Here is a 20020-nt window from a genome sequence, read left to right on the forward strand (position 1 = left end):
TTCATTAGCCAAGGGAACACGTGCCAAAAGTCCAGTGGCTTCATTACCTTGCTTCTTCAAGGACCGAGAAGAACAAATACGTATTGTAGCTAGCTTCTTATTCAACTTGACGTCATGAAAACCACGTTGCCCAATTCCTGGTAGTAAAAACCACCTTGCCTAATTCTTGGTAGTAAAAACCACCTTCAGGGGTGGGAAAGAATTCATACGAATTTTACGGAATACATACGAATTTTACAGAATTCATACGAATTTTACGGGATACATACGATCCACTACTCGAAAACATACGAATTTTACGGAATACATACGATCCATTACCAGAAACATACGATCCTTACGGAATACATACGATCCATTACACGGAAACATACGATCCTTACTAATTTGGTGACCGGCGCCTGTATCACCGAGTCTCAGTCTCGCCCTGCTATTTGGCTTAAAATACAGACTAAAATGTCGCCAAGAAAGCCCACATAAGTGCAGGTTGAGGTTCCTGGTGTTTAGCAGGACGGGATAAGCCCTTGAAGTCCTTAAAAACCAAGATATTTTATGAAGAAATGAAAATACACAATCCTTCGCTAGAGTAGAGTCCGACATCTTGAATTTGCCGCGGAGGTCACGTGATCCAGGCGCAGGTCACCAAATATTAGTAAGGATCGTATGTTTCTGGTAATGGATCGTATGTATTCCGTAAAATTCGTATGTTTCCGAGTAGTGGATCGTATGTATTCCGTAAAATTCGTATGAATTCCGTAAAATTCGTATGTATTCCGTAAAATTCGTATGAATTCTTTCCCACCCCTGACCTTGCCCAATCCTTGGTAGTACTTGCTAAACGGGACATACCTTCCATCGCGTCTTCTACAATCTTCAAGACGTCTGGTCTCTCCATTTCTGTCAAGGCGTCCACGATGACTTGGATTGTAGCCCCTGGTTTTCTACTCCATTCTTCAAGTAGCAACATAGCCGGAACTTCATTCAATGCTTGGGCTTGAACCCGGAAGTTTGAAATGTCGTCCATAGTGCCGGAGCCAAGTCTGTGGGCAAGCCCGGTCCAGTTTTCCACTGTTCTCTCGTCCCCCAGCATCAGGGCAATTTTGCGGTAGGTGCCGTAACTTAACACGTTGAAGTTGTCACTAAAATTGTATGACTGTCTCCTCTGTGGTGCCTCCGCCCTACCAGGGTGCCGGTGTGCAGAGGTCAAGCCTGTGTCAGGCTCCGCCATTGCCACGCCTGCGTCTTCAGCTAGCAGCGACGCCCACCGATTTATGGCGGGTTGTAAGTGCAGACGGAACAGGTAGTACGAAACCAGCTTGGACTCCAACACAGCAAGAGCACAGTGGTCTTCCTTCTGTCCTGGTTGAGCAAGTATAAACAAGAGTTGATTTCAAGTCATTGAGGTATGACGCTGTAAGGGCATGTTGTCACGTACCGGGTTCGTCCTAGCGTCAACCTTCTTACCCAGTCGCCCACCCATACACATACCATTCTTTGGGACGAACCATTTAGATTAATGGGAGGCAAAAAAAGTGAGTAAAAACGCTGTTATGTAGTAGGGGCATCGTCACAAAATGCAACCATAGAAGGAGGAAAATCGACAAAAAATAATTTGCACCAGTTGTAACTGTTGACGACCATATCTCCTTCACTGACAGGTCCCCCAAAAACTCTCCCCGGTTCCTTGTTCCTACCACTGTGCACCTTGCTCCTGCACAGGGGTCACTTAGAGTCTATTTACTTAAGGTTAGGGAAACATGATATCAATAGCAGGCTTTACAAAGGCAGCACGTACACAGGTATATGGGCGAACTACATGTATTATCATATCTCCGTATGCAGTCTCCGACGTCGACACGGCAGATCCAGTGTACAAGTTCCCCGTTCAATGGGTGTTAAAACATGCACCTGTGTTTTTCCCCATGCCCCGTCTTCTTGCTCAATGTAAGTGTAAAACTCACGGTCTCAATCTTTCATAAACTTTAGGTGCGGACCTTACTCTTATCTGGCCCGGTTTCGCCCGTTTCACTGAAACGTTCCCAATACTGTGCAGGTATATCCTTACCTTACTGATAATGTACTTGGGTACTCAATTGTGATTTTTCGTTAGAACCGGTTTAGGAATTAACGTTAAATCCTGGCCTCACTACGGGTGCCCCCCTCCCACCCAATTTATAATCACCTTGACCACCAAACCTTTCCTCGACACACGATTTGTTCTTATTCCGTAATCTCTGTTTTCGAGAGACCCGTGAGTACAAATCGATTGGTCTATTTTGACTTTAAAGTACTGTTGTAACACATGTAGCGTTATTCGGACGCCGAGACAGTCAGCCTAAGGCATTCACATGATCACGGGTTTTGTATCAAAAGAGAGCAGTGCCATAATTGTTCGTGTACGTTCGAGCTGTAATGATAGTAACTAACATGTAACGTTACAAGAAAGTTGTCCTTCTGAAACTACTGCAGTGATCTACCCGGCGACTTTTGGAGGCGACTTACCTATCGGCGGTCATGCCAGGTTGTCATGGCGGACAGTTCCCGCCACTGGACGGGGGATTTCCCGGAACTGGACAATACACCTCTCGCCTTTTATGGACAGGCTTACAGGTGCAACAGACCGGCCTTGCGTACAATGGTCAAGTAGTAGGGTGATCGCCGACCGAGTCATACCAAAGTTTAAGACTTGAAAAGGTACATGCTGCTTTCTCTATCTGCTTTAATAATAGCACTCAGCATTTGGGAAAAAGTATAATGGTAGTTAAAAACACACTGTGTGTGTTACAACGGACTATGTAAGAACTTACCGGTGATTATTCCAATAGATCGATTCCTGAGTCATATCCCCGGGGCCTTAACTGAGGGGGCCTGCATGCCCTTCTTCCGAGTAAGGCGTAATCATGCCTTTTTAGTCTTCGCGATCGTAATTTGTATGTTAGGCAGCCTCCACAAAAATCAACGTAATTCGTAATAGTACATTAGCGAGCCGCAAAGCGTAAAGTCATACTAGTAATCAGCTCCGAACCTTTAACGTAATTCGTAATCGACGGCAAAAATTTTGCTGGCCCTCGTCTCCCTTGGCATGCAGATGGATCAATGAATGCTGGTGCACGTGTTAATCAAAGATCTCTTCTAAGAACAGTACAGAGGACACGTTTGTACCAGGAAAGTAATATACTTCAGATGCATGGAGCCATTCATGATGAATGTTTTCAATCCAATTCATTTATTTATTCAATTTATTCAAAGGCAAGCAGGTTTAATATCTCAGCTCAGCTCATAACAGTGTCCAGATTAAATTTGCACAATCCAGAGCACTTTGGACAAAGGCTTCTCTGACTGTTTTCAGGTTATACTTACATGTCTTACATAGCTGGTATAATGATGTGGAAAACTGTTACCGTACATATAACCCCCAGCGGGAGTCGTCACGCATCGTTGAAAATAAAGAAAAGATGTTCTGGAAAGGTTTTTGAAGGAATCTCGTGATCTCAAAACATCTGAAGATTCTTTAAAAGAATCTCAAGATATTTGACAATCTCAGGGTTCTCTCAGAATTATATGTAAGTCTCGGAACTTTCTGTGTTGAGGATATACTAAGCCCCCATATCAGAATAGACTAGTCCATCGCCCTATGACCTGCATATTTATCCTGCGACTTGGACTTGGTTTCGCTACAGTATGCAGTATTTAATGACCCTGACCCTGCCTTACCGGACTTTGTACCTTACAAAGTAGGTCTACAAATATTAGATTAAGTCCACAATGAGTGTGGGGTATGGGTGGCGTATGTATTACCAAGGATATACCAACTGAAGGAGCATAAAATCGTGAGCTGCTAAGTATAAAGTAATACCTAGAATAGTGGCTGTAGAGGGAGGGCAACGATGTAGATACGGTTTTGCTATCTCCAATTCCCTTATTTCAAGGACTTGCTTTATAATTTCGTAGATTTTTTTGGTCCCATCATACATAATAACACTTTCGACAATACACCAAGTGTTATCTTTATAATATACATGATCATATATGATGCAATCATATGCAAGAAACTTGAAAGAAGAAGGTGAACCATTCTAAATCTACTATCTATATAGTGATTGCATCATATGGGTGCAACGTTTGGGATCAACAACTACTGTGTACAGTTGTGACACAATACTATTTTGGACCACAGGGTAATATAGACTTCCATTGACACCAAATTGTTTCATGTCTTACAGAACTATCAAATCCCTGAGTTTGCATCTGTGAAAGGCCACCAGTATGGAGAGAGCAACACTACTTATTTGCCTGTTTGGCTTCTTTAAGGAACTGCGGCCATCAGAGCCGTTCTTGACCCCTTACCTTAAGGGGCCGACGAAGAACTTAACAGAGGAGCAGGTGACCAATGAGATCTACCCGGTGTGGACGTACACGTATTTCCCCACCTTACTGGTCATCTTCCTCCTGACGGACTACGTACGATACAAGCCGGTCATCATATTCGAGGGTTTCACTCTCATCCTGACGTGGGTTCTCCTGTTGTGGGGACACGGGGTCGCCATGATGCAGGTCATGCAGGTCACCTACGGTCTGTCCACCGCCGCGGAGATCGGATATTACTCCTACATCTACTCTGTCGTACCTCGGGACAGATACCGCAGAGTGACCGGTTATAACCGGAGCGTCGTCTTAGTGGGTAGGTTTGCAGCAGCAGTAACTGCCCAAGTGCTGATCTCCGCAAACCTCGTTGATTATTTTGCGTTGAACTGTTTTTCTCTAGGAAGTGTCAGCATAGCGTTTATCCTAGGCTTCACCCTCCCCACGGCGAGGAAGAGTTTGTTCTTTCACAAGGATGTGAAGAACCATGAAGAACTTCTTAAGACTGAAAAGGGCAGTTTGGAAGGTTCAAGACTGACTTGTGAAGGACAAGATGAACATGGTATCACAGATGGTTGTCATGGCTCATTAGAGCTGCATGGAGGCGCAGAAGAGCTGATAACTCCAGACAAACCAAGGAGTAGTGAAGATGATGTCATTCTCTCTGTAAGAGATGATAACACAGCTGACAACAAGGGAACTGCAGACTATTGCCATCCAAAGGCCCTTACAACAGATTTTGAAACAAGTCCACGGTGCAGGGGTCAGTTGGAATGCCTGACCACACTACGGCAGCTTGGCCTGAGCCTGCGGGAGGCCTACCGGTCAGAGGTCCTACTGACATGGTCACTCTGGTGGGCATTTGCCAAGTGTGGTAATTCCCAGGTTAGTACACAAATTAAACTATAGACCAACCTTCAGAAGACATCTGGGAGACATCCTCTCTCCATAGTCCCCAAAACTGTGTTCAAACCTATGTCAATATAACATATAAAATTTTTGCTACATAACAAACCAAAATGCATTTTGAATGATTTACATTTATTTCAAAACTCAAACTTGCAAAGCTAATAGCAATTACTGTTGTAGAACATCACTACAGGACCGTTATGATTTATGCAAATTGTCACCTAGGTTTATTTGTAATTTATGAGAAAATTTGTAAGAGGTAAATGATTGGTTGCATCATGATGTATTTGCCAGAGTTTAGGTTGTGGACCTCTAGTTATAATAGATGTATTAGACTTAAATAAGAAGTTGCTACACAGGTGTGTGTGCCTCTACAGGTGGGGAATTATGTACAGAACCTGTGGGACATCATCAGCCCCTCCAGTCAGCACAGTGTGTATAACGGGGCTGTGGAGGCTGCGGCAATGCTGGCAGGTACTTACTAGTACTTACACCTCTGCAGACAGTATTTTCCTCGTACAATATTATAGGTTTAGGACAATATAAACAAGCTGCTAGGGTATACCCAAACATACACAGAGCATGACACAACTACATACCATAAAAAAATTGTGACCCCAGCATGTCTAGAGCATGAAATATCTAAACCAAAAGTGCTGTTGCAGTACCATAACAAGCTGCCAGGGGGTCCAAAGTCTAATCATTTTGAGGTTTCACCAAGACCTGTTTTTCCAGCTTTTAAAGACACTCATATTTTAGGCATCATATTTTGGCACCACCACTTCTTAAATGTCCCAAGTATTTGCAATGGGATATGGATCCTACAGCTGTGATTTACATATCAAACTAATGTGATTGAAGAGGAATGCATGTATACTTGATGACCTGCAGCTCTATCTTTTTCTGCTAGGTGCGCTTGTGTCCCTGCTGATGGGCCATGTGAAGTTGAACTGGACAGTAGTGGGAGAAGCGGTGCTGGGGTCCGTCTCACTGGGGATGGCCGTGCTGCTGTTCGTCATGGCAACCACAGACAGCATCTGGGTCTGCTACGTCTGCTACGTGTTCTACAGAACAGCCTACCAGGCACTCATCACCATAGCAACGTGGGTGGGGCTAGATTTGGCCGATTCCATTGTCCTTCAGAGGTTTTCCAGTCAATTTCATTCCTACCTCTTTTATTTCAAATATCTCAGTACCTAATACTTTCCTTTCTGTGTTTTTTGCCAACAGGTTTGAAGTTGCGAAGAGCCTGGACAAAGCCCTGTATGCACTACTGTTTGGGGTGAACACGTTTGTGGCCCTGGCACTACAGACACTGCTGACAGCTGTGGTGGTTGATAGGAGAGTTCTCGCTACACCTGTACAGGCACAGGTAAGATTAGATTAGACCTAACACACCTGTACAAGGATAGAAAAGATGAGACCTAACACACCTGTACAAGGATAGAAAAGATGAGACCTAACACACCTGTACAAGGACAGGTGAGATGAGACCTAACACACCTGTACAAGGATAGAAAAGATGAGAGCTAACACATCTGTACAGGCACAGGTAAGATGAGACCTAACACACCTGTACAGGCACAGGTAAGATGAGACCTAACACACCTGTACAGGCACAGGTAAGATGAGACCTAACACACCTGTACAGGCACAGGTAAGATGAAACCTAACACACCTGTACAGGCACAGGTAAGATGAGACCTAACACACCTGTACAGGCACAGATAAGATGAGACCTAACACACCTGTACAGGCACAGGTAAGATGAGACCTAACACACCTGTACAGGCACAGGTAAGATGAGACCTAACACACCTGTACAGGCACAGGTAAGATGAGAGCTAACACACCTGTACAGGCACAGGTAAGATGAGACCTAACACACCTGTACAGGCACAGGTAAGATGAGAGCTAACACACCTGTACAGGCACAGTGTTTTTTTTTTAATTTGGCAGTATGTGGCAGTTAGTGGCATTATCATAAGTGTAGATGAATACAATCTTGCATGATACTAGAATCCCAAACAGCAAGTTTTTTAAAACCAAATAATGAACCTTTTCTCCCCCTGCAGTACACTGTGTATGGGAGCTACTTCTGTGCCATAGCAGCGGCATATCTGCTGAAGTCCCTGGTGACCTGTACACAAGCAGGATGGCGACAAACCTGGAAGAACTGCTGGGTTACAACGACGTGTGACGACAATTAAGGAATATATTCAAAGGCATCCAGCTAGTGCAATAGACATTTCGGGGAGGCAAAACAAACAAAATATACTAGATGAGGAAATCTACCAGATGAAGTAGATTATAGTCATGTACTTAGCTACTGTAATTCACTTTATGTTCACGGTAGCAAAAGTTCACGGTCTGAGAAAAATGGACATGTTCATGGAACCATATATTCACAGTGGCGACAGGTGCGGGGAAAAAGGAAGTCCAGGAATTGTTTATTAACTGTAATGATAAGTTGACGGTATAGAAGTGACAGTGAAAACAGTGAACATGACAGTAGTACAGTACAGTGGAAAAATCAGGAATGTGCTTTGGCTTACATTATACCTGTTACAATTGGGGCAATAAAACTTTGATTTGACATTGGTTAATTGCTGTCTTGATGTGTGAAATCCTGTTGCGTAGATTCCATAGCAGGTTATTAGGGGGTGCATTCGCGGAATTTTTTAGATATTTAAACTGATCACGTACTATGCAATAGGCTCCGTTCTTGAGGCGTTGCCAAAATATGAGGCGAGCGAATCGATCTGACAACCAAGAACCAGCGACTATGCATTTCCTCCTGGTCCCGCATGGTGGCTTTGCTGCTTTCAATCGGGGCTTTTGACTCACCAGTGAAAGGCTTGATTACAGTTCAAATAACAACCAAACATTGTCACGGTAACAAAGAAACAGCGCAGAAAGGCTATCGACTCTACGATTACACTGTTTGCTGGCTAAACACGACTTTCAGTTGTTAAGACAGGTATCAGGCAGGTTGCTAGCCACCGAGCACTAACGGAACTTCAAATCTCGTTAGCTTTCTCACTGTGAAGCCCGTTAACCCGATTACCTTCCGCACTGTACCGGCTATTGGTGTCCGACGAGCCATTTACTTCAAGTGGACCGTAAGAAACGTACCGGCAACCCGACCTAACGTGTGGGATCGGGTAACTCGGTCCTATTGTGGAGGGGGAGGACTTTGTATACCCACTACCATGGCCACTGGTGACGTGAGGAGTTATGAATAAGTCTACCTCTTTAGAACACAAGCCTGTGGAGTCACCTTATCATGAACCGTTCTACTAACGTCAGGACACGAGGAAAGGGCCCACAGACATGCCTACCGCCGAACAGAAACTACTCCGAATCCAGGAAGAGGCACAGATCACTCTGAAGGAAGCCATGAGAAACGAAAGGTCGAAGCGGTGGAAGCGGGTAGGGACAATGTTTTGTGTTTGTTAACCTCGTTGTGTGCCCGCAACCGGAGAATGTTGTGGCTATAGTCCCTGCCTGCCGGCACATTTGTGGTGCATGTTATGGTATCAACAGTCCAAACTGGTGTAGGCGAAAGATAATATCTTTCACACGGAAACAAGATTTAGTTTCTACTTTTCATGACACTAACATCTCAGTTTCAGATGCTGGAAAACGACATAGTAATAGGCTTCTATGTAAACTAATGGGGTTACGGCATTTGACATTTGCAATGGAACGTTACACTTACAGCTTTCTCCTGGGTTTTTAATCCCCTCGTTCCAAACGAAGTAGCCATGCTTGCACATAACGGTCCAGCGATGGTATACACTACACACTCAGGCACGTATAACGTTACATGTATCTTCAAGAATCCACCATTCATGTCACCATATAATATTATAAGTTCAATGTATCAACGAATACCGAAAATAGTAAATTGTATTCTCCCGTCTTAGGATGTTGTCAGGTTTTTTAATTAGAAGGTTGGGTATCCTGCCACGCACAGCAACAACAAAATACTTCTGTATATACGTCAATCTACGACAATTGCCGGGCGTTGACGCAAAGCTATTGACAGGCAACAAGAATTTTTTCGCTATTGACAGTATAATAAGATTTTTTTTCTACCCTATTGACAGGCTAAGCCTTGTAAGTATTGCCTCTATTTATGGCTACCTTGGAATCCAGATTACCGCGGCCGCTAAAACTCACTGGCCGTCTGGATACTGTTACTGTTACTGCATGGATTCCAGGGCAAATTATGGCTTGTGGTGGCAGCTGCTGGCAAATATAGAAAGGATTGGTTTGGGGACAAAAAAGGATTGAAAGGAAAGAGAATCCTCGTATTTCCTCATGGTTTTTACAAGCTCTCATTTTTTCAACAGGTAGTAGAAAACTACAACCACCTGTTAAAACTGGTGTGCCGTCGGAACTTACCGGAAGGATACGAACCGCCCGCCAGTAAACATATCATGTTGGTACGTCTTCTTGTGTGAGCTGGTACATTATTGATTCTGGCTGGCTAAGCACGTCGCTTGCCTTGTGATCAGCTGTTTATACATGTTTTTCTGTGTTTTCAAATCTTCTATTATTTGTCTGGTCATTTTCGTATGCCATCTACTACCAGGATACTTAAATTGTTGTTGTTCTAGCAATATTGGTACCAATACCGTGATATCTCTGTCTCTCCACAGCTGTACGAGTTGTACTACCATCTTGGATTGGCGCTACAGAACCTGGGTCGTCACCGCGAGGCTATCAAGCAATACACCAAAGCTATTAAGGTCGTCAGCATACCGAAGGTATGTTAGAACAAACCTAAATATGCACACATATTGGGCGTTCATATATCTATCTATCTATCGATCGATGGATACATAGATACATAGATGAATTGGACGTTTCCTCCGTTTTTCACGTGTGAAGAAATTAAAAGTTTAAGAAAGACGTGTTTTTACCTTTTCCAACAGAATGGCTGCTTGGCGGGGTGTCACTCCAACTCTTGTCTGATGACGCCACTTTTTGCCAAGAGGGCCTTCGCTTATGCAAAATGTGGTAAGTAAAGTTTAACGGCAATATGTGCCAAGTGCACATTCTCTCTGTGGTAAATTTCTATAATATTTGTCATTTCGAAAACCCTAGATGTCTGTTCATGTCATATTGTGACTTTGCATTACACAGGAGACAGGAAAAACGCACTCAGGGATGCAGAAAAGGCAGTGGTGCTAGACAATGTGAACCCGGTAGGTTATGTTTTTATATGTTTACTAATTACGCTAACATTTCAAATTTATATACTGTTATATTATTTGCCATCCTACCACTCGTTAGAACCAAGAAGATCGTCGCCGCTGTATTTTTGGAACCTTGTCTGTTGTCTGATGATCGTTTTCATGGCGAAACCTTAATTTGTACCATTTTAATGTGTCCAACAGGATGTGTACTGTATCAGGGCTCTAACATGGATGACATTCAATGAGGAGAAAATGGTAAGAAATGTTAATGTTAGCTATCTTTCTATCAATTAAAAATTTAAGGAATTTCTATACGAAAATAAAGAGTTTGATTCCCAAATATCTATTATGACAATAAAAAGCGTTATGAGAATAGATTAAATCCTAGACTAATTGAAACTCTGTTCCGAACGGTGTTTTTAACATATATGTTGCTGTTGTTTTTTGTATAGGCAATACAGGATTTGAGCACAGCGCTCAAGCGAAACCCTCGTCACGCATGCGCATTGATCCTGAGGGGTACGATAGACCGACCAATGGTAGGTACACTCAGTATTACTACAATAAAACAATTAATAACGCCAAGAAAGTATGATTTTCTTCCTAGAATATCATCTGCATAGCCCTAATGATACAATCGGAAGTGACGAAATCCCGAAACTGCACGTTTTACTGTGTTATGTATTCCGTGCACATTTCATCGCTTTACTTTGAAGATCTGTAGTCACTTAACATCATTATAACCCCAACCATTTCTCAAAAAAACATTTTGGCACCCACTCTACTTTATGTTTAAGTCCATTGTTATAGATTTATATTATAGTCTTGTAAGTTGTATTGCCGCTTTATGTGTCAATACTTAACTCCATTTCTTCCATCACTTACCTACGTACTTGCATGCCATTATCTCCTCGCCCCTCCCCTCCCCTCCCATCCCACCCCTCCCTGATTATCTAGATAATAGACGTTCCAGAGGTCAGCCAAACGGTTATCAACAAGGATCATGTGAAAGTATGTGTAATGTGGAGATTGAGGTGCTCCGTGATGATGTGTTCGCTTTAATTACTGCAATAATCAAGTGTGCAGAGACGCCAGATGATTTACTACTAATCCTGCAACCAATCATTTGACCCGTGTGACGTGATTTTCAGTGACAGACAGATGTCTGTGGTTGCCATGAGTGTTTGTTATTTGCTTGATCTGTCATGACGGACTGACTTTCGTAAACTTTTTAACATGTTTTTTTTTTTGGCTTCGACTTGTAAATATTTCTCCTCGGCAGTTGAAGTCATCGTTGCACCAAGAGGTTAAGATACGGACCTCCTTGGTTGCACGGTCTGCTACATCTGAACCTAGCTAGATAGAGAACTTTCCTTCTAATCATCATCTAACAGTTATCTCTTTTGCCGTGAAAGTTAACTTTGCCTCAATGTTGTCAGATTTATAGGTAATATTTTTTGTATTTCTCTGAGGGTAACTCATCGTAGTGTAGTATATAACCTACGCCTGACAGTTCTACCCATTCTGTAGAGGTAATGTTTGCACCGCCGACTTACCGACTGGCTCGCCTCTCTCCCCAGGCTCTTGAGATGAATCCGCACACAAATCTGTATCTTGATGTGAAGGACTTCGACAGTCCCAAAATCATCGACTTTTACAACAGGTATGTTTTATCCAGAAAGATAATGCCCGAGTAAGAGAACGTGTAACATTTCACACCAAAAGTGAAATATTTTAGTTGAATCCGAACGTAAGATAGCAATTCTGACCCGTGCGTTGAAAAGTGCAAGAGTTGAAGATGACTTTCCTGATACAAGAGTTTGTGTATTTGTTTAGAGAAAGAAGAATTATATTCTCTCACTAAGATTACCTCTACTCTGTTTGCTAACGTGATGTTTCCTGTTCTCAGGTTTCTGTTCTCCCTAAACGTCCCCCACACCGTGTCTACCATCAGCCTGCTGTCAGAGGCGCACAGCTACAGACAAACACAGACGGACAGACCACATAGTCCACCGGGGCGCCCTGCCGCAGGTAAGGCGCAACACGGAATGTTTAGGTAATCTTTGGGGCAGCCAATGGTTACAGGAGGCCAATTGATACAGGCTGCCGATACAGATCTCCCTTTGCCCCACAGAATCTGCTTGGAGATTACGTTTAGGGACACCTTGCCGATTTGCAAGTCCACTGCTTTGGAAGAAATGGCCATGTACTCCCATGATAACCTTTTAGAAGGTATTTCGAAAGTAGGTATTCATTGTTGAGGACTGAGGAGAGTTGTTGAGTCTCTCCAAAAAAGACTTTTTTAACGTTAACGTTTGCAAGTAATAAACATTTCCCATTGTCGTCTATTGTATACGCAATGATGATAATTTCTTCCAACCATTTATGTATCAAAACATCTAGTGTCATACATCTATGCTAGGACAGGAAAACTTTCTTGTCACATTACTAAGGTTTTCTTTGGTTCTAGCCTGGTCATCAGGCTCTGTCCCTGCAGCCACACAGCTGTCCTCCCCCGGCACACCCTCCGCAGACACCAGCAGGCCCGCCAGACCGCCCTTCCGGTGCGGCACGCCCAGCAGACTGCAGAGGAGCACAGAGTCCGCTGTGAGGCGCTGGCAGTACGGCATGGCCATCAGGGCACACTCCGTCCAGCAAACAGGTGAGGGAAACATTTAAAATGTCATTTGATTTATGTGAAGGGGGAAGGAGTAATCCTGACCTGCTGGAAAATCTCTGTAAAATATGTGATATTGAATAGGTAGGAAAAATAGGGATTTTCTTTTACACAACCAGCACTGTCTATCAGACACCTTCCTCATAGCTTCTGACTGGAGTTCTGCTTCTCGAGGCAAGGTGAGATAATATTGGTTGTGTAAAAGGGAATCCCAACCTGATGAAACTATTTTCGGGAATATTGAAAAGGTATCAATCAAAAACTTGAATACGCAGACCTGCGATGTTATTTGACCAATTATCTAAATGAGATGTGTTTTAACCCAGCGGATCCCATCTCTGGTCACATCCGAGCGCTGACGGGTGATAGGCGGTCTCAGAGTGCACAGCCGATGATGTCTGGCATTATCAAACCTGTACATCCAGCCGCAGCCGCACAAGTTCGACACAGAGCCCAAACTGCCACGCCCTTCACCAAGGGAGCCACGCCCATGGCAACCGGTCTAGCTGCTCCTAGTGGCGCATCAGCAGAAACTATCAAGGTTACATTAAACCTCATCTTCTGTAGGCTTCCATTTCTGTCTATAAGTTTAGTATAACGCATGTGTATTACCTTCAGGAAAAAGGAAGGTATTGTTTTGGGCCTGTCTGTATGTGTATGTGTTTCGCAAATTTGTGGTCAACATAACTTGGCCATGCTAGATTGTGATGGCAATCGGTATACATATCCTAGAGGGTTTTCTTGGTACTACAGCCAAACGTCCCATTTTGTATGTTTTGTCCTGAACGTGCTATGGTTTCGATATTTCGACATAAAAATTGACAAGATCTGACAATTTCATGGACGTGTGGGGTCTCCTCGTGTTCACATTTGCTTTCTCAATTTTTTTTTTTTAATTGAACACTCACATAATCCCTGGTAATTAGTCCTCATGCTAGCCTATGACTCTGCTAGTTCTTTATACCCTTCCAGGTTGGTACTGTTCATAACGAGAAGTTTTCTTCTGCCCTCTGCAGGTGTTTGAAGACGTTAACCTGGAAAACATGCCGAGAATGTACTACAAGTAAGTACATGCATTTTGGGGGTAACTTTTCCTATCTACTAGCATTCTGGTTACAGGATTTATGAATGCAGAAAGAAAGTATCAAGGAGGATTGTATGAATGTGTTTGTACTACTTTGTAGTAGCATGGGGCATGGTCTGCTTACAATGGGGAGGGCTGTTTGTCATTAGAATATTTTGATAGCCAGATGATGTTAACACAAACCATACCTATATGCCTGGAGTTTAAAACCTAAGATTTACTGGTATTTATTCATTTATGCTTTTTTTATCACTAGGCCATGGAAAGGAGACAAACTTCCAACCACAGAGACTCAGAGAAGAAAAACTGCTCCAGTATTCAAAGTATAACAAGAGTTTATGACTCCAGATTAGCAGGAAAGGAATAAAAATTCACAGGGTGACTGAATTTGTTTGGTGCTACCACAGAAAACAAGCTTTTCACTCAAGCCATAGGATTTGTTTTGTTTACATTTGTACACTGATGTAATGTACATTGCATAACTTTATATCAGAACTGCATGCACTTTGCAAATTATGTGAGTGTCTCAAGAGAAAGTTTAGGCACAAAAATGTACCATGATACAGTACACTGTACTATCATTTGTGGAAAGGCAGCTTCAGTGAAAACTTCATCAAATTTGGAATAATAGGTTCAACAGGGAATAAGGGTGTTTTGAAAGAATTATAGATGCCTGTCATAATAGGACGATTCTGTAAACACCTTCCTCCTATCACCACATGTCCCAATTTGAGTTGATATGCATTGTTTGTTGTTTTGAAGTATATTATACACATGTCTTTTACACTGTACTAAAGTATGAATCAGAGCTACTGAAAAATAAAGTTTTTGTCTTATCATTTTTTTACACTTTTTTACTTGCTTGCTTTTTTTTAATTAGTTGTATGGGGAAGACCTCAAATATTGGTAGACCAAATTGGTCCCCAAGCACAGTCTTCTTGTGTATTTTACTTTGTATTGATTTTTATTATGTGCAAAATAAAGAATACAAATGCAAATACATAACAATATTTGAAAGAAAGCTTGCAGGGTGAGCCTTGGTCAGGTAATTTGTTACTGGAACAATTTGCCTGACAGTGTTTAAGACTGGTTACTTTCAAAAATCATTCAAAATCTGCAGACTAGTTATGGCTAAGTGAGACCATATCACAAGTCCTGTCACTGTCACCTTTGGACAACTTTTGCAATATCTAAAGTAAGAACTACAAGCAGTCAGACACAGTCAGAGTTTCAGGTCATCCCTCCTGAGATCAAGTTTTTGTCCTGACCAGCTTAAAGCCGTGACCTGTGTTGAGTATTACTGGAGGCAGCCACTGCATTTTCTTCCTCTTCAAACACTTGAAGAGCCAGTCACAGCAGCAGAGCAGCTCCACCTCCCCACCCTGGCACCATGTGGCGACCCTGACCAGCGGCCGTGTCACCCGCGGGAAGTGGCTCTCCCAGTGCTGCGCCACGTCATCCTCAGACGGCGAATGGAAGTGAAAATCTGTCCAGCACCGCGACACAGCGTACACGGCTCTCAGTGTCCTGCCCTCCGCGCCCCAGTTGATCCCGATGTCGTCACTACAGTTGTACGCCACCCACTCCTTGGTGAACTCCCCAGCCTGGGTGGCATTCTCTGGGTCATCAGTCCGACTCTGCTGGTAGGACTGGATGGCTACATAAACACCATCCAACCTCCTGACCTGGGAACACAGGGTTTTGAAAAAGGGTAAGGGTATGCCCCCATCTATGATGGTCCAGCCATGGTAATTCACTACAACTCCAGGAAGAATAGTGTGGCTATTTAAACTTAATGAAACAAACCAACCAACCTGTCGGACCCAGTGTTGACTGTTGTTGGTGTCCAGGATGATGATGAGACGAGAGCCAGCACTGCTGTTAGTGTTAGTCTCCCTCCACCACTCCAGCAGGGTGTCCAGCTTTAATGACGCTGTCCCTGGAAACACAGCAGAGTGTTACTCCATAGCTAACCAAAAGTGATTTCATCTGGTTGGTAAAACATGGGATATTGGGGTTTTCTTTTTACATAACCGGTATAGACTCTCACCTGCTTTACATTTCGATACCTCAGACCCCTTCCTGAGAGCTTCTGACTGAGGTATTGCTTCTTGCCGCTATACAAGCCGATGTTGGTGGTACTTTTGAGCCAATAACACAGTCCCAAATGTGACTAAGTTTGTAACTGCCCTCGTCCTAGTTCATCACTGGGGTTTGGAGGAGGCCAAGGTAATTTAGACGGAGAAGACAACAAGACGAATCCGTTGGATCAAGGAGGCCATCTGGATAAGAAAGTCAACCCCAGTGGGTGGATGAGGGAGATCCAAACTTGGCCACGTTTGGGACTGTATTCTCAACAGTGTGCATTTTGAGAAATGCACAGCTTTTAATCACATTTTGTACAGTGAATTTTGATCGCAATTTTCACATGTGCAAATGGGAAGTTATTCACGATCTGTAGTTTAAATAGTGCGTACATTGACCACCAAGGAACCACCATTTCTAAACTCATGTAGCCAATCTCTGATTAGTATGAACACTCTTGAATGTAACCTGTAGACCACTCCCTTAAGGAAACATGAAATTAAACATACATGTATTAGCCACAGAAAGGCACCACACCATGACCAAACAAACCAGTTAAGACCCAACATAACATTGAACACAGTGCACTCCAACCAACCTGGCATGGTGTCACCTGCTGTCTTAAGACCTGGTAGCAAGGAGGAAGGAAATAACTTAGCATATACAGGATTTGTACACTTGCAAATCACCCATGGGACAAAGTACCTTCACCCTAGCTGAAGTCTATAAAAAAACTCTTATATTCCTAGGTATAAGATAAAGCAATTGACAGTCGTTTGTAAACAAAACAGGCTATTCTAGTATTTCCTTATCAATTATGCAAATGAGGTCCTGATTTGCTGTCACTTAATTTCCAAATGCAGCAAGTATGAAACTGATTACACAAATTGGTGCATAATTTATATCTGTTCATGCTTGGGGGTCCACAATTTGATATTTCTTCATTTTGTCAACAAGACCTACAAACATAGTGATACCAAATATCATTTAAGACCCATCCATGTTATTTACTATCAGGCTTATGGTATCACACCAAAAAAAACTCCAAAGTTGTGAGTACTTGTATTTACCTGACAGTGCCAGGTCACCGCCCGGGTGCATGTGTCCACTGTAGTACACCACGTATGAGTCAAAGCGGGGCCCGTCGGGGGTGTGCCGCTCAAACAGAGCCTTGAGTTTTGACTCCACGGACTCCAGGGTCAGTCCGCTGGTGGAGTAGTCGCAGCCGAATGTCTCCACGAGATGCTGCGTGAAGAAGCGCTGCATGCTGTTCAGGATGTCTGTGGACTGGCTCATGTATTCTTGCAGGGCGTTGGAGGGTAGAAGGATAACCTCCCCCTCAGGACTGTATAAATGTACAAGCACCAGACTAAATATTCATCAAAACACACTCAGCTAACAATTTTCTGCAGTTACTGAAGTATATAACATTACATTGTGGATTGTGTATTTCCTGAATTCACTCAATGAAATTTTGCATACTTAGTTGCTGACCTGGGTTAAGGGACCAAGGTACAAGGTAATATAGGCTGATGACACCCCCATGCTGACAGTGGTATTGTCCATACTCACACACACACATGCTCACACATCAAAACCAAAAAACTAAATTAGTGTGACAAGTAACAATAAGATAACCTGACAATACAAACCTATATTTGTTGACATCTCACCTGTAGGAGTTGGATGGAGCCACCATTGCATATCCGATACACGTGCCCCCAACACTCTTCCCGAGGTCATGTAGGAGTCCATGAATGGTGACCTCCACGGGCAGAACGATGAACAAGAAGGCAAAGAACATGGTGTTTGTCGCCTGCCACGAGACGGCAGCGAGCATCCACGTGCTGAATATTGTACAGAGTGCCAGTCTTTCCGATATCTGGCTGAAGTGGCGTACTCCCTTAGAGGCCATGATACGCGTCATGTTCTTGGTATCTTCACCGTACGCTTTGTACACCAGTACGCATTCATTCAGTTTACGTGAGAAAACCCAGCAGGTCACGATGAAGACGATGTGGAAGCAGACCCAGAGGATTCCGAAAATGATGAAGCCAGGAATGACGAAAAACAGCTCCTGGAAGCGCTGGACAATCATCCCGGAGAACACCATAAAAGTGACGTCTACTACCACGGTGATTAAGATCACCAATCTTTTAACGTGTTTACTTTGGAATATGTACCACTGCCATCTTTCTACAGTGGTGAGGTTGGAAAAGTAGATGTCCAATAGCGGTGCTATGCAGAGACGACCAGCGAAACACGACGCCGCGTACGGATTGATGGTCTTTTTGAGTGCTGGGAAGAATATGGCTACAGACAGTGCCAGGAAAACACTGAAGTGTGGGACAGCGAGGAGAGCCTTTTTCCGCATGGCGATAAGCCCCAGAGCAAAGGCAACGGAAAGGAAACACACGTCTGCCCACTTCTGTCCCAGTAATATCGTGGCTGTGGCAAACCCGGCTGTTTCCATCAGCTCACTGTTGGTGAGAAGTTTGGAGGTGTATTTGATGTAGTTACAAGTTCTCTCCACCATTGCCCAGAACAGAGACAGTCCGACGCTCGTCATCAGTAAGATGTTCATCACTTCTTCCTTCTCGTCGTAACGGAAGGTCTCGTTTTCCGTGAACGCCATCATGCCCAGCAGGCAGCCGAACCACAGGTGCGCCAGGCTCTCGCTGAAGTACTCCATGCTGAAGTAGTAGTGTAAGGCCGCGGCGATGGCGAACACAAACAGCCCGGCCATGGCGACCATCAGGACGAACACTTCCTCCGTGGCCTCCCATCGCGTGTACAGGCCCAGGGAAATGGCCACCAGGAGAACCAGACTGGGCAGGAAGCTGATGTAGCGAACACTGAAGTGCATCTTGGATATTTCCTTCATCCTGAACATCAGTGTGGCACTAGCGTGGCTAAAGAAGTACCGTATTGACCGATACCGGTACATAAATATCTTGATACACGGATATTCTTCTACTGTGTTAACTTCATCTTGCTGGATGACGCCTTCAATGACCAATAAGGTGTCTCCATCCAAACTGTGATCATAGAATAACAGTGTATAATATTAGTGTTACAGTCCCAAAAACAATACAATAGTATACATGACAATAGTGTGACCTCACGATCTGCCCTACAAACCCTACGGAGTGTTGCCATCTTTCAAAACTACAGGGTAAAAGTGTTGCTGCTAACTTGAGGTTTAGAAGCTACATATTTTAAAATTTATTATTATACAAATAGCAAAACGATGTGATCATCACACACCATAGTTGATAGTTACGTATCACTTTTCATCAAGAACTCACACCCTATACCGACTACAGAAGACTAAAATGTGGTAAGGGTTACAAGTAGAAAATTTCAACGTCGTGCAAGTAAATAAGAGTTGGTATATCATGGTAAAACTTACCAGACGTTGAGGTTCAAATTTTATGTTTGTTGAAAGTCCGCCATGTTGGATCAGGTGTGTGGACTGTACCATATGTGTTGTAGAGGGGTGGAATGGTTCGAATAATAAACAACAAAGCGCCTCCTAGCGACGAAAAGTATATTGCTATCTGTGAGGCAAAAGTGCGATGTCGCTGACGGAATTGTGCGAAAGCGATTGCTTGTTTTGTATCGTGGGCTGGTTCTAACTATTTATTGGTGGTGCCAAAAATAAAGGAAATCTTCACGTCAATATCAGACGGATTT

General features: G+C 43.4%; 4 protein-coding genes across 5 annotated transcripts in view; 2 read left to right on the plus strand and 2 right to left on the minus strand.

Annotated features, from left to right (window-relative positions):
• Positions 1-2543, minus strand: part of LOC109477219 — an 8844-nt gene extending 6301 nt beyond the window's left edge. The window contains exon 1 of the mRNA XM_019778294.1: positions 2503-2543. The gene's annotated coding sequence lies outside the window, so the exon portion shown is untranslated. The remainder of the gene's footprint in view (positions 1-2502) is intronic.
• A 1095-nt stretch (positions 2544-3638) lies between these two features.
• LOC109477215 (thiamine transporter 2-like) lies at positions 3639-7868 on the plus strand. Its single transcript, XM_019778287.1, has 6 exons — positions 3639-3734; positions 4224-5247; positions 5649-5745; positions 6182-6374; positions 6502-6643; positions 7347-7868. The coding sequence occupies exons 2-6, from the start codon at positions 4267-4269 to the stop codon at positions 7479-7481; spliced, it is 1548 nt and encodes a 515-aa protein (XP_019633846.1). The 5' UTR covers positions 3639-3734; positions 4224-4266; the 3' UTR covers positions 7482-7868.
• Positions 7869-8170: 302 nt separating this feature from the next.
• Positions 8171-15220, plus strand: LOC109477243. The gene is made up of 14 exons (XM_019778324.1): positions 8171-8703; positions 9630-9722; positions 9939-10046; positions 10215-10299; positions 10426-10487; positions 10680-10733; positions 10931-11017; positions 11436-11489; positions 12059-12141; positions 12388-12509; positions 12949-13140; positions 13482-13696; positions 14172-14218; positions 14496-15220. Exons 1-14 carry the CDS (start codon positions 8605-8607, stop codon positions 14566-14568), a joined length of 1374 nt encoding a protein of 457 aa, XP_019633883.1. The 5' UTR covers positions 8171-8604; the 3' UTR covers positions 14569-15220.
• Positions 15221-15392: 172 nt separating this feature from the next.
• LOC109477212 (transmembrane protein 168-like) lies at positions 15393-19893 on the minus strand. Of its 2 annotated transcripts, XM_019778281.1 has the most exons (6): positions 19737-19893; positions 17998-19362; positions 17395-17669; positions 16923-16952; positions 16054-16178; positions 15393-15924 (listed from the first exon to the last, which is right to left on the minus strand). In XM_019778281.1, exons 2-6 carry the CDS (start codon positions 19269-19271, stop codon positions 15490-15492), a joined length of 2139 nt encoding a protein of 712 aa, XP_019633840.1. In that variant the 5' UTR covers positions 19272-19362; positions 19737-19893; the 3' UTR covers positions 15393-15489. The 2 variants fall into 2 exon arrangements, with proteins under 2 accessions (XP_019633840.1, XP_019633841.1); XM_019778282.1 differs by lacking the exon at positions 16923-16952 and having other exon boundaries at positions 19737-19892.
• Positions 19894-20020: the final 127 nt, after the last annotated feature.

The sequence above is a fragment of the Branchiostoma belcheri genome, unplaced genomic scaffold (genome assembly GCF_001625305.1).
Source record: "Branchiostoma belcheri isolate BF01 breed outbred unplaced genomic scaffold, Haploidv18h27 scaffold4, whole genome shotgun sequence".
Lineage (NCBI taxonomy): Eukaryota > Metazoa > Chordata > Leptocardii > Amphioxiformes > Branchiostomatidae > Branchiostoma > Branchiostoma belcheri.